At 39.4% G+C, this 15526-nt stretch overlaps 1 protein-coding gene across 1 annotated transcript in view; it reads right to left on the bottom strand.

Annotated features, from left to right (window-relative positions):
- The window catches only part of sdk2a (sidekick cell adhesion molecule 2a), a 166608-nt gene that overhangs the window by 1490 nt on the left and 149592 nt on the right, over nucleotides 1-15526 (bottom strand). Inside the window, exons 40-43 of the mRNA XM_053612331.1 lie at nucleotides 13041-13205; nucleotides 12804-12944; nucleotides 5384-5528; nucleotides 1474-1603 (exon numbers count right to left, since the gene is read on the bottom strand). Coding sequence (XP_053468306.1) covers nucleotides 1474-1603; nucleotides 5384-5528; nucleotides 12804-12944; nucleotides 13041-13205 — 581 coding nt within the window. The remainder of the gene's footprint in view (nucleotides 1-1473; nucleotides 1604-5383; nucleotides 5529-12803; nucleotides 12945-13040; nucleotides 13206-15526) is intronic.

A 15526-nucleotide genomic window follows, 5' to 3' on the forward strand; every position in this document is an offset into this window, starting at 1 on the left:
ACCAACAATCCTGACTCTTGGATTTTGTAGAATTTCCCGTGAACAACAGGTCAACTTGACTTTTATTATTATTTTTTTTATTTAAATGCTAGACACCAAGATTGTGTTCCTCCTACACTACAAGATACTGAGTTAAAAATACTGAACACTGGGCCAACCATGACTGGACTGTGAGTAGATCAGAAGGGTTAAGATTACATTTTACACACCCTACATCACCGGATAATCTGGGAAGATAATCCTTTAAAACCAGCTTTTTGCGATGGTAGTTTGGGGCGTATTGGCCTCAAAATCCCGATTATCCTCTGGTGTGGCCCAGGCATAAAACACCTACTCAAAATTCAGTCCATCCAACCGCAGGCATTTTGTTCAAAGGTACATCAAAGCTCTACTCTCTCCAGCACACTGATTAACTTCATGATCCTTAGAGAGAACTGACAGATGCCAAGGAGAGGACGAAAAATGTCAACAACTGTCCATGCAACCGTTTGGCCTTTTTCAAATCTCTGCAGAACTGACACGAAAAAAACTGAATACATATGGGTTTTGGAGAAAAACAATGCTAATGTTTGGCAATAGGAACATCTGGTAAGAACATAAAAGTGAAAACTCATGTTTTTAATGTCTTTCGTCCTGTTGTGTTAGCATCCTTTATGAGCAAGCTTATGTGATGGTGATTAGAACCTTCTAATGTTTGGCTTTTACCAGAAGAGCCGGTCCTGATTTTAGTTCCTTGGTATAACTCCAGAAAGCTTCATTCAGGTTAAATGGTTTTAATGAATGGAATGAAAAAAACAAAAACAAATCAAGGTGCTGGTTCTTTAGAAAACCAGTGTGGCACCAGGAAGCACTATTTTGACTCTACAGGTGTCTGCAGGAGAAAACTCAGAGTGAGAATGTGTAGTGAGAGATACACACTGCTCACACAAGAGTGTGTTTCCCAGTTGTTCCTGAGTTCCTATTCAGCACTGAGTCCTAAGATTCTACATGTCATCTCCACTATAACTCTAGCCCTTGTTTCAAGTTTCAAAGCTGAGTCATGCTGCTTTGAACTGAGGAAAAAGATCTGGATAAAATCTAACTTCTATAAAAGAAGTAGGGTGAAATCAGCTTAGGCTTTTCATCTGTTTCCAATGAAGGAGGTCGCAGTGAGCAGATTAATAAAATGGTGTCAAGAGATGGGTGGCTCTGTATTGATATATAGCATCATTTCTCAGGCAAAGGTCAGGTTCGCTTGTCTTTACCGAATAGCATGTCAGCTCATTATTTTCACAGCTTGAAAAAAATGCTTCATCTTAAAGCTGCTGTGCTTGGACATACTGAAGAAATGGTGTCGTTTTCCATGAAATGAACAGAAATACCTGTAACACTTGTGGAAAGCCATTCGTTACAATTTACAACTGAAATAAAAAATGAAACAAGGTGTGTGTATATGTGCACAGATGTGATTCTAATCTCAGAGGATTGGGATACCTGTGAGTCGGATACCTCAGATGGTTTCTCAGTGAGACTGCTGTTCTCAGCTGGCATCAGGTCATTGCATTTAGCGCTGACGTCCTCATCGGAGTAGTGCAGGCCACCTGGACTGGGCCGCGGAGGAGACCTGGAGCAGGGAGGGGACAGAGAGTATGAAAAACGCTAAAAATAGTTACGTGCAGAATTAGGATAAGCTCTTCTGTAGCAATTTAGATGTGATAAGTGTGCCTGCTCTAAAACGTTTAATGATCACAGCTGTGTGCTTCTGAGAGACCGAAAAGGAGATTATTTAGAGCCCTGTTTAGACTTGGCATTAACATCCATCTTGGGTTCTTGGATAACACCACATTACGGGGTGTTCTGGGATACATGCGGACCCATAACATTTGTTTTGTGAACAGTGATGTGTCCTGATGCCTCACAATATCACTAAATTTTTTAACTAACCTACTCTAGAACTGTAATACACATCATGTTTCTCTGAGGGTTATTTTTTTTAATGTTACATAAATGGCCATATCAGGGTGTCAGTGAATTGGTTCGGGTTCTGTATGTATGACAATCTGTAATAATACAAGACAACTGTAGCACCTTGGTCAAATAACTCTTAAGTGGCATGCTGATGGCAACAAATAGGCTATACTTTGTTCTTTTAAGTTTTGGTATCAGGCTAGTTAGGAATGGTTTTAGAGTCTTTCTTTTGGTAGATTTGGCAACACTGTTTCTGATGAAATGTGATCACAAATGGTTAAGAAGCATTCAAGACACATGGAAATACCAGGGGTGAACGAACGATTATCCATCTTGTGATCAGATTACCTGAGACCAGATCTTAATACCAAATCTGAGCAGAACCTTAATACTGTTGCTGCTGCAAGAAAACATTCACCTTCATTTTGACCATTTCGATTTTTAACATTATGTGATTTGGCGACAGGAAAAAAAAACATTTTTCTCCTTTTCTGAAAGATTGCTGGTTTCAAAAAACAGGGTTTTCCTCAAGAAATCTACTGCACGTGAGCTTGCTTTTCATTTAATTCCAACAAATCCTATAGTAAGCACAGACTCTAATACCATTACATCCACAGATTAAAGAGCATTCTAATAAATTTCTGGAGATTCACCAATAGCCAGACAGATGGATATTAGGAAGAACAGGCTACTTCGGAGGAACACTGGAAACAAGCTGTGCTTCCACACTTCAGCCATTCCTAATTAGCTCCTAATCTCCTGAGCTTCTCTGATCTCTGGACAGATAGTGAGGCATCTGTTTAGCATGAGGAAAGGTGGAGCCCACCAGTGCCCTTAGGGGCATCACATGATACATGTTAGAGCTTCAGGCAAGCGTCTGCATAGTATGTCTCTCAGTTCATAATAAGTGATTGAGGACTGTCATGCAAGTCAGGTGCCCCTCATATCACAAACCAACAAATGTTTCAGAGAGCTCTGTTCTCAACGAAAGGGCAGAAAACCACTGCCCTGCCAAAGGTTTCAACCACAGACAGCTCTTTAATTTGCTGTAATGAGGTCTGATGGGCATTAAACCAAGAACACTAGAAATGTTAGCATTTGAACCGAGCAAGCAGGAGAACTCAAGAGTTGTTCTGCAATCAATTAGCTTAGTTTGTAAATCATGCTGAATTATCTATCATACTATAAAGACTCTGGAGCAGAAGCGAAAACATCAGGGACTTGGATGGAGGCCCCAGAAAACCCAATGCATTTTGGAAGGATTTATAAATAAATAACCCACCTAAAGACAAGACAGGATGCTGGAATGAAGTTCTGGCTTTGGAAGGGTTAATCCAGAGCTCCTAGGACAAACTCATGGGAGCAGGGGGAGGGGAGCATTATGATTAAGTGTCTAGTTAAAATTCAGTGGAGGTTGGGCTTTTAAAGCAGAGATGAAGCCATGTCAAACAGCCCAGCAGCCATTACCATCCAATTTTTAAAAAGACACAATCTGCTGCTTTTCTACCGTCTCATACACCATGCTTGACCAGCTCAGATTTTGGCTGTGAATTTTATCTCTCCTGATACCGCTGTGCTCAACAAATCAATCTTTTTCACTCTCCCTAGGGGACAGCCCTGTAGCACTACTGCACCCGAGTAGAGCTCTTCAAAGACAGAGTGCTTTGATCTCAGGAAGATCGTCTCAGCTGAGTTAAGAGATGAGGAGCAGTACGAACCCCCCTCCCTCACATCGACGCATTCCACTCTAATGGCCCCAAAATGCTCTCTCCGGTTACCGCCACAGGAAGTTGGCCACAAGTCCAACCCCTCCACCCTCCACACGTACGGCTCACTGGGTCCCTCATAAGTGGCTTTATGGCAGCTCGCTGACCTCCACGCTATCTGTGTTTGTACAAACACTGTGCAAACTTAAACAGGAGTGCTGCAAACCAAGTGCCCTTGTGAGGAAAGAGCATTTCTCAGTCCATATGCAGAAAAGCAAGAGAGGTGACACATCTTGCGTCTTTTTGTATTGTGGAAACAAACGATGTACTCATGCAAGGAAGAAGATGAAGAGTTATTCTGAAGTTTTACATTAATATAAACTTTATCCAGTGTGTGCTTTGAAAGTCAAGAAGAATGAGAATGTGGTGGGAGGGGAGGCCAGATCTCAGCTTCTGATTGGCACAGTCTCTTTGGTTTCTTTTAGGTTGACAGATGGAGAGTGGAAAGGAACAACTGGCATTGGAATCTTAGCCAATTCTCCATTCAATACATTTAAATGATGCCAGGAAGCTGAATTTAAATAAGCTGTGGGCCCAAGGCCCAAGTCTAGCTTTCTTATGCAGTCTACTTCTGGAAACCAATTCCACTGCCATTTTCTACATTTTCTTTGTGGTGGTGAAATATGTTCTATTAAAAATGTGATATTAAAAAGAAAACCCATTTGCTAGGACATACAGTGGTGCTTGAAAGTTTGCGAACCTTTAAGAATCTCTGCATAAATATAAAAAAAATCATCAGATTTTCACACAAGTCCTAAAAGTAGACAAAGAGAACCCATTTAAACAAATGAGACAAAAATATTATACTTGGTCTTTTATTTATTGAGGAAAATGACCCAATATTACATATCTGTGAGTGGCAAAAGTATGTGAACCTCTAGGATTAGCAGTTAATATGAAGGTGAAATTAGAGTCAAGTTTTTTCAATCAATGGAATGACAATCAGGTGTGAGTGAGTGCCCTGTTTTATTTAAAGAACAGGGATCAGGACAGAACAGAACAGGAAAATATGGCATTCCAGCACAAGAGCCTTATCCTATCTGTGAAACATTGTGGTGGTAGTATAATGGTTTGGGCCTGTTTTGCTGCATCTGGGCCAGGATGGCTTGCCATCACTGATGGAACAATGAGCTTTTCATTATACCAGCAAATTCTAAAGGAGAATCTGCCCGTGATCTGAATCTCAAGAGAAAGTGAGTCATTCAGCAAGACAACAACCCTAAGCACACAAGTCATTCTACCAAAGAATGGTTAAATAAGAATAAAGTTAATGTTTTGGAATGGTCAAGTCAAAGTCCTGACCTTAATCCAATAGAAATGTTGTGGATGGACCTGAAGCAAGCAGTTCATGTGAGAAAACCCACCAACATCCCAGAGATGAAGCTGTTCTGTACTGAGGAATGGGCTAAAATTATTCCAAGCCAATGTGCAGGACTGATCAACAGGTAAATTGGGTTTGGCTTTGTGTACTTTTAAAACTTGTGTGAAGATCTGATGATGTATTAGGTCATAATTATGCAGATATATAAAAAATTCTAAAAGATTCACAAACTTTCAACCACCTCTGTATAATCTCATTTTATTGTATATGTTTAAATATCACGCTATCCCACTCATTGGGATAGCGTGATAGAGCACATATTAACAAAGTTATGGAAAGGTATACAAACCGGGTGTAGATGCCATTCTTGCGGCAGAAGGAATTTTTGACCGAGAGGCGCCTGTTATTGAGCTCCATAGCTGGGAATCGGCCCTCATCCATCCTCATCATGTCTCCATGGGAGAGGGGCAGAGATGTGCAGTTTGAGTGGCCACCTGCATGCAGTAAACAGATATTACTAAACACTAAGCAGTAAACAGAGGGGCAGTGGTGGCTTGGCGGTTAAAGCTCTGGGTTACTGACTACGTTTACATGGACAGCAGTAATCTAATTATTGACCTTACTCTGAGTGAGATAATAATGTGATTAAGGTGTTTACATGAGTCGCTTTTAGAATACTCCTTTCATGTACCCATTTTACATGTTATAAAACATAATTAGATTAACGGCACACGTCATTACGTCACCGCGCCACGCCGTCCCTCCAGAATTTCACGTATCAACATACAGTTCGTCTTTGTTATGGTACCGTATACAGTTTTGGGTGTTTTTATTTAATCTTTTTTACGAACGCTTTAAGTGCAGTTAATTATTTGTCATGCTGTACGTGCAAATAGACAACTGCTTGAAGCCGTGGGCTGCGTCCCAAACCGCGTACTTACCGTCTATATAGTAGCCGAGATACATGTATTTTTCCCCACTACAGGCCTACAGTAGGCAAGTATGCGGTTTGGGACGCGGCCGTACTCTCTTGTTCCCCGTGAACGTGTCCTGTCGCAAAATGCGGTGAAAACTCTCACACGACGTTAATAATGTGATTAAGGTGTTTACATGTCTGTAATACAAATCGATAATGCGACTAAAACAGGAGTACTCCACATGTCTTAATTCGATTAGTGTTTACTTCGAGTATGACCTAATCAGATTAAGGTAATTAAAAATTGCTGTTTACATGGTAGTTTCTTAATCACAGTATTGTCTTAATCGGGTTAATAGTGGATTATTGTTGTCCATGTAAAAGCACTGACTGATTCGAAGATCAGGGGTTCAAGCCCCAGCACTGCCAAGCTGCCACTGTTGGGCCCTTGAGCAAGGCCCTTAACCCTCTCTGCACTCCATGCCAGGAAGTTGGGGTATGTGAAGAAAAGGGTTTCACTGTGCTGTAATGTCTATGTGACCAATAAAGACTCAGTATCATCATCATTATTAAATGGCTATGGAGGTTATCAAACTGGTTTAATAAAAAGGTACCCTGGATTTTGCATCCTTTGTGATTATCAGTATGTCTGACGTCTTTCATAGAAGCAAAGAAAGATTCTTTCCCCCATTTTCTCTCCAGTTTTGTCATCTGCCGATTCCCACCCACCACTCAGCTCTGCCCTATCCTCCAAGACATGTGAAGCCAGCTGCTACATCTTTTCTATCTGCTTCTCATGCTGCATTACAGAACAGCATAACACACACAGAGGAAATTTTATCTAGCCCCTTCTGCATACATGAGTTCACAGACACCTAATATTGGCTATGAAACAGAGAGTAATGCCATCTCTCCCACCAAGAGTGTCATATCACAGCAAACCAGTAACTACATTTCCCATCGTGCATTGTGGCCAGCAAACATGGCCGCCATGGACCGCAATTCCCAGAACCCTCACCTTCATTCTAATCACGCACACCATCATCCAATCTCACACACTCACACCACACATAAAAGAGACTGTTTGAACACTAAGTCTTTGCGAAGTATTACATGTGTTTTCTGTATACCAAGCTGGTGTTCATCGTGTTTTGTGTACTAGTTGATTCCTGTTTTGCCTAGTTTGTGCCTGTTTGCTAATCACCTGACACATTGCCTGTTTTTTGACCACGCTATTGTCTCACGATTTGGATTTGTCTGCCTGCCTCTCTTTAATAAATTCACTTATCTGCACTCGCATCCGTCCTAACCTCCATTACGTGACACAGAGGGCATGGTCAATTTTGCTCTCTGGATGGTGAATAAGGGAAAAAATACCCCCCAAAATAAAAAAAAGTTTTTGAATTGCACAGTTTAGTAAAATCATACTCCACCAGTAGATCCAGGCCCATTTTTATTTTCTGGGCCGAAGCTTCAGGAATCTTTTTACAGAGTAGGTACTTTACAGACGGGGAATGAGTGAGGTGGAGCGCACCCTGGTAGACTCGCTGCACGAGTGGCCAACTGTCCTACGTGTCTGTGTTTATCTACAAATGACTAAAACTAAGTAGCAATTACTAAGGCTTGTTTCAAATGTCCATGATGAAAAGATGATTCAAACAGGAAGCACTGGCACAGCGACATTTTTCCCCTGCCTTATGTTTTTACATAAGAAGCAAGTCAGAAAGTGTATTTTGAACAGGATTCTCTTTCAGAATCTTGGAAAACTAGGGCTTACCAATATGATGATATCATTATCATGATAAAAAAATGTCACAATACACTTTTCACTCAATACACTTTTAATAACAGTTTTTGTTTTGTTAAAAATAACATGCTTTAAATTCTGATTGAAAGAATTAGATGCTGAAGTTCTGTACTGTTTTAAATCCTTAAAAGGTTTTGTAAAGCTTCAATAATAATTAAAAAAAAAAATAGAATGTACAGAATATTTTTTGGAGACATTAAATAAAAGTATCATTTAATCTCATCAACACTGGCAGTTTGTTAGTAAACCCATACAGCATGATGCATATCATGTATCATAGAAATGTCAAATATTTTTTGTTATATCGCCCATCGCTATGTAAAGCCTTCCAGAACTTTGGTGGAAACGCCTATAGAGAGACCAGACAGCTGACCTTCCGTCTGTCTCACACACACTGGTGTGATTGGAGCTGCACTGTGACTCCAGGGAGGTTTGGAGCTGTGGCCATTGACCTCTCCACCCTGTCTTGCTCATCTATGTGATCTCACCCCCAGCAGGCCTGCGGGTCTGACAGGATGAAGCAAAAACAAATAGGCGTCAGAGGGAGATGAGCGGCCCATGGATGGAGGGCTAGAGAGGGGTGAAGAGGGGAGGCCAGGCCATGAGAGCGACCCTTTGTGCCTCACACAAGCACTTCCCTTGTGCTCCTTCACCCAGCCGCAACTCTGTTTTCAAACCCTGGCACCGCACACTGAAATGCTGACCAGACTCTCTCTCTCTCTCTCTCTCTCTCTCACACACACACACACACAGACTCCTGACCTCTCCATCATCACTCTCACTCTCAGAGCTGTAGTACATGTGTGTGCGCAGGGACAAAGTGGTTTCTCTCAGGAAATCTGTGTGGGCTTAAATCACTCTACGCTCTGTTAAACGCTTAAGGCCTGTTTTGTTAGATGCTGACCTCACAGGAGCGTATGCTGTTCCCCATGATAAACTCAGCCTAGTCTGAATACACACTCTCTGAAAAAAAGCCTACTTTACAGATAAGGTACAAACAATAGAAAAGTACACTCAAGATAAGAAACAAGTCTTAAGTAACTTTTAGAGCTACAGTAAATGTATCCTTTAATTAAAGAAACAAAAGACCTACCCTTGGGTGTACCACACTAGTCAAAAGATGCAGGATACAGTCAGACATAAGGTGGAGCTCAGGCGACTATGTGTAGCTATGACGATGAATGATGCCGTACTACAATAGTAAAATAGGGACTACAGTCATCAAAATGAATCACAGTCTTCTTATTTTGCAGCACATTTAACTATGAACACTGTCATAGTCGCAGGTGTGGCACTGCAACCTAAATATGTAGTGGACACACCTAAAGGTGTGGTGGATTCAAAGAACCTCTTTGAATCAAAATTACATGTTGGATTCATCTTCATAAAAAAAAAAACAAACAAACAATATTAGCCTCTGTGAGGATAACGTGTTATTCACGTCAAGCATATAGCATATGTGCAGTATAGCCAAACCTGCACACATCAGTTTTCAGACATTCAGACTTCCAAACTACTCAGATAATTGCATGTGTTACGCATGTGGGGCGGAATTTGCCAAGAACAAAGGTGTGTCTCGGTTATGCAAGACTCCGACCTCGAACTTAAATGTGTTTTTCTTGTAAGATACTGACTCGAGCAAGATAACCACAGCGTCACCTTGAAGTTTACGATTTAGGCTGTAAGTACCCTCAAAGATAATGGAATGCCATTCAAGGGCAATAGTAAATACACAATTATGACACTATTAATCAATTGATCCATGTGGAGATTGTAGGTTCAGACAGCATCTGATTCATTGCTTATCTTGCGAACCAAATTGTACGCGAGTAAAATAATGAAGTACACTTAAAGTGAGCTGGAACTAGATAAGTGCTTGGTCAGCTTATCCTTTGTGGGCGCATTTTCTGTACAGGAGTGCACATCAAATTATCTGTAACATCATAGCAGTATTTAATTAATAACAATTAAAAGTAGGACAAAATAGCCTACATAGCACACTCTCATTGATTTTATGACCTCGATCTTGCACTCACGTTAAATTGTGCACACATGTATCCATATTGGCACACAATATATATATATATATATGAATAAAATAATTTAAAAAAGAATCAATATCTTTCGTTGAGGGCTACAGATAGTGATTTGTTACCCAAGTGAATTCTATTCAATATGCTCAGGGAATAATTACGTGCAGTTTTTCTGTCTAGTTGGGACATATTTTGGTGGACTTGAAGTTATGGAACTGATTGACTGAGTTATGTATATTAAATATATTACCATAAATATATTATGGTTCTTGTATGCATTGCTTTGTACTTCAGGCTTCATTGCATCACATCTATATGCACACCAAAATATCTATTCATGGCTGCACTGTTGATATTGAAAAAACATTTACTCCCCCAAAAGGAAAGTTTCACTAGTGGTTTTACAGCGTAGTTTCTTTCAGTTTGACACAAGTGAAAAATTAACCTGATAAAGTGTATAGGAACTCTAACAATGCCCTACACCATATGGGTTAGTTTTTCCATGAAGCGACTATAATTGAAGTGATTACTGATAAGATACACGCAACATATATATATATATATATATATATATATATATATATATATATATATATATATATATATATACATACACCAGAGGAAATTAGTTTCTACATCTGGCTGAACCTAGTTGCTCGTCAATAAAATCAGTCCTGCTGGAATTTTCACTAATAGCCTTGCGCCGCTAAAATGGAGTGCAGGTTGGAACAGTTCATATTTTATTCTGACTATCTGCCTAGGACTACTGCCAGCTATAACAACTCAGGTCAAAGCAAACGTAAAATAAAATGCCTCCAAAGCACCTCTAATAAAGTGTGATTTGTGTCTTGTGGGGCAGGGGGTAAGATTACGGACATTCAGTAACACTATTACTAGCTTGTGCTGTTGTGTATCACCTTTTCCAGAAGGAAAACAAAACAGTAGCTTAGTAACTTTTGTGAAATATAAAAATAATCCATAAAGAGGCAAACAGGCTAGGCTTCTCGATATGGTGTTATTAGAAGTCTGGTGAACTTGACCAAGAATTTTTGCTTTATCAGAGGAGGACCTTCAGACGTCTCCTCTTTATTATTATTATTATTTTTTGTATGTGGCATGAGGTCTTTTGAAAATTTGAGAGAAAATTAGAAAATTTAAATAACCATATAATTAGAAGCCCATTTAGAAGTCACAAATGGGCTGTTACAGGATTTATAGACTCAATTACACACTGGTGAACTGTCATCTGTTAAAGCAATCAATATAATGTAATATATATTACTGTGTAATACAGTGCCTTCCACTAATATTGGCACCCTTCGTAAATATTGTTGTTATTGTTTAACCTTTGATCTTTTGTTTAAAAAAAATACTCTGCTCTCATGGATATCAAACAATTGCAGACAAAACACAGGTTTATTTTTTAAAAAACTTTGATAAATATATGTGTGCAACAATTTTTGGCACCCTTTTAGTTAATACTTTGTGCTACTTCCCTTTGCCAAGATAACAGCTCTGAGTCTTCTCCTATAATGCCTGGACCTTTATTTTGTGAACAGTAAACCATTTTGTGTTGATTTTGATGTATGTTTTGGATCATTGTCCTGCTGGAAGATCCAACAACGGCCCATTTTAAGCTTTCTGGAAAAGGCAGTCAGATTTTCATTTAATATCTGTTGATATTTGATAGTCCATGATGCCATGCATCCTAACAAAATGTCCAGGTCCTCTGGCAGAAAAACAGCCCCATTCATTGTTATGAATGACTAAGGGAATTTGGCCTGGGTGTTACCTCATATTTATACCCCTGTGAAACAGGAAGTCATAGTCAAACAATTTTCTGTTCCTAGTCACCCAGTTGTACTAAAAAAAAGTAAAATATCAATGGAAATATAGTTCAGATATATAAATGTTACACACCTATATTTAACAAAGATATTTTTTTGATAAACCTGTGTTTTGTTTGCAATTGTTTGAGATGCATGAGAGCAAAGGACTTCTGTGAATTTTTTTTAAAAAAAGATCAAAAGGTTAAATGATAAAGACAATTTAAAGACAATTCACAGCCTTCTTTGCTTATATTTACCAAGGGTGCCAATATTAGTGGCGGGTAATGTTTAGGTTCAGCTGTTACATTTTCCACAGGCCTTAAATTACTCCATAGTCATAACACTAACAGCAGAATGAATATTAAAGGTAATTACAGAAAGTAAAAATGCATTGGTAGTAAAGGAATGTAGTAAATATTCCTAGCTATTATTTTAGCTAATCTGTTAAAGCTTTCATCATAGAAACATAAAGAACTATAAAACTGTGCTAACAAAGATCGTGTGGGCGAGAGAGAAAGATAGAGAAAGAGTGAAAATGATGATTTTCATGAAAACTAGTAATGGATGTGCATTTAGTAAATTAAATTAATTAATTTGATAAATTAAGCCATTTCACAAGAGAGACTTTAGCGCATCCCTCTTTTATCTCCACCTAAGACAACAGTAAATCATGTTTTTCAATGTTATTACAGTGATGACCCCAAATTTGAAAAGAAATTGAATCTATAGTTTATTTTCAAATAAAATTTTACTTATACAACTGTGTACGGAAACCTCAATATCTCGGCTCAGGTTGGTCCTAGCCCCTTGGAATAAAAACAGATCTCTAGAGCACATTACAAGGTAATTTGGAAAATTAAAAAAGGTCAGGCAACCAACTTTACAATTTTGGGATTACTTGAGATGGACTGACCCGTAGATAAAGCTAGCTAGTCATGTTTTTTTAAAGCATCGTAACTGATTGTAACCCAGTAGATCACAGCAGTTTCACATCACATTCCCAAACCCTACAGCAACAGTCCCAATCTTATCCACAAAGAACCGGTGTGGCTGCAGGTTTTCATTCCAACCAATCAGGAGCCAGTGGCTGCAGCTCCACCGGCTCTTGCCAGGTAAGATTGGACACTCGCACCATATAGAATACATCCATTTTGACGAGAATGCTGATTTGCTTCCTGTTGTACCTGAATCAGTCTTCTTGGTGTACTTTTTACTCTGCCCACGGATGATGAGGATAAACACAAGCAGGAGGATGAAGATCAGGCCTACGAGTGCTATCACCACCAGAAACCACCACTCCTCATAAAAGGGGGAAGCTTTCTGAGCTGGAAATTCAAGAAATAATACCACATTGACAGACTTTGTAAAGAAACATTATACAGTTTGGGGAAAAAGGTTTAGAGTAGTCAAACTTTCCTCACCAGCAATGGAAGGGGACGGAGCACTGGGAGAGCCATATCCGTAGTCATTGACCGCAATGACCCGGAAATCATAGGTGACCCCTTCACGCAGCATGTCCAGATTCAGGGTGTATGATGTCACCTCTTTGGGGATGTCTTTGATAAGGATATCCCACAAGCCTTCATCTGTAGGTAATTGACATGTGTAAAGTTATTGATCATCCTCCAAAAAAGTAGAGAAAAACAGGACAGAACAGAAGATTATATACTAGAACACCTCTTCTCAAACTGTAGGTCAGCCTAAGACTAAGTCAACCACAAGCATGTTCTTCTTCTCCATCAAACCTTTAACTCTTTTCTTTTAGAAGCATACAGAACCTCAGATGGTATGGTTTAATTTAAAAGGCATCTGGTGTTACTTGTTTAAAATCTGGGATCTTTCATTGTTAGCAAAACACTGAACATGTAGACTTACAGTCTACAGTCAAATATAGTCATTAATTCATCATCTGTTACTACTTTATCCTGGTTAGGGTTAAGGTGGATCCGGAGACTATCCTGGGAACACTGGGCACGAGGTAGGAATATACTCTGCATGGGACACCAGTCCATCACAGAGCACCACACACACACACACACATTCACACACACACACACACACACACACACACACATACTCATTAACAGGGGCAATATACGCTGCGTTTGACTAAACCTCGTAACTCAAAATTACCAACCTCCGACATAATAAAACTAAGAAAAATATAAAAACCTGATGGAATTCCTTAACTGGGAATTCCTACTCTGAACGTAGAGAAGGTTCAGAATATGACATCATATCAACATGGTTGTTCACGCTCTCAGCAATAAAGAAAATGTAATTTCTTTTTTTACTTTTAAATGAGAATATAGTCACATTTGATTTTAGATCAATCAACATACAGACACATTAGTTGGTTAAATCTATAACACTGACCCTAGAGTTCACTGTTTTGAAAATCTCTGAATCTTTGAAATGTTTGAAACTGCATTACTAATGGGTGTCAGCTGGACTAGACGCAACCAGGCTTGATTATTGCAAACCCTGTTCAATCAAATCAATACTTAAATAGAACTTTTTCTACAGCATGAAGTTGGTTAAAAAGTCTTAAACAGTAATGCACTATGCCAAAGGTGAAAGAAATTCCAGAAATGTTGAGGAAGAAGGTGATTAAAATACATCAGTCTGGGAAGGGTTACAAAGCTATTTCAAAGGCTCTGGGACTCCAAAGAACCACAGCGAGAGCCATTATCTCCAAATGGAAAAACTACTGTGGAAGCGCACAGTAGTGAACCTTCCCAGAAGTGACTGACCTTCCAAAATTCCTTGAAGAGCATAACAACTACTCATCCAGGAAGTCACAAAAGACCCAAGGACAACATCAAATGAACTACAGGCCTCTCCTGTATCAATAAAGGTGACTCTTCGTGACTCCACTATCAGAAAGACACTGGGCAAAAATGCCATCCATGGAAGAATGGTGAGGTGAAAACCACTGCTCACCCAGAACAACAAAACACACCTTGATGATCCTCCAACCTTTTGGGAGACTGTTCTGTGGATTGAGACCAAAGTGGAACTGTTTGGAAGACAGGTGTCCCGTTACATCTGGCGTAAACCAAACACAGAATTCCACAATAACAACATCATACCTACAGTCTGGTGGTGGTAGTGTGATGGTGTGGGGATGCTTTGCTGCTTCAGGGCCTGGGCAACTTGCAGTAATTGAGGGAAACATGAATTCTGCTCTTTACCAGAAAATCCTAAAGGAGAATGTCCGGTCTTCATTCTATAAGTTGAAACTCAATCTCAAGTGGATTATGCAGCAAGACAATCATGCAAAGGATAGGAGTAAATTCACGTCTGAATGGCTCAAAAATACAAAATGAAATTTTCGAATGGCCTTGTCAAAGTCTGAACCGATGTTTGAACCAACTGAGATGCTGTGGCAGGACCTTAAATGGGCAGTTCATGCTTAAAAACCTTCCAGCAGTTCTGTAAAGAAGAGTGGGGAAAAAAATCCACCACAGTGCCGTGAAGGACTGATCTCCAGTTATCAGAAGTGTTTGGTTGTAGTTATTGCTGCTAAAGGTGGCACAACCAGATTTTAAGCTTAAGGGGGCAATTAGTTTTTCACATGGGTGATAGATGTTGGGTAACTTTTTTTTTGCTTCAATAAAAAAATAAAATAAAACTATATTGAGTGTTTACCCAGGTTGCCTTTGTTTTATGTTGTATTTCATTTGAAAATCTAAAGCTATTTATTATGAGATATATACAAAACCAGAAGAAATCAGGATGTGGCAAATACTTTTTCACAGCACTGTTAATCCAACTTCTCACTTGTGAGTTAAATTAAAATAATTCGTCCATATACTGGCATGTTTTTGGGAGGTGGGAGGAAACACATCAGTCTTGTAGCTTTTTCAAAGAATAGCTTTGAAATGAAAATACTCCATTACCCATA

The sequence above is a fragment of the Ictalurus furcatus genome, chromosome 2 (assembly GCF_023375685.1).
Source record: "Ictalurus furcatus strain D&B chromosome 2, Billie_1.0, whole genome shotgun sequence".
Taxonomy (NCBI): domain Eukaryota; kingdom Metazoa; phylum Chordata; class Actinopteri; order Siluriformes; family Ictaluridae; genus Ictalurus; species Ictalurus furcatus.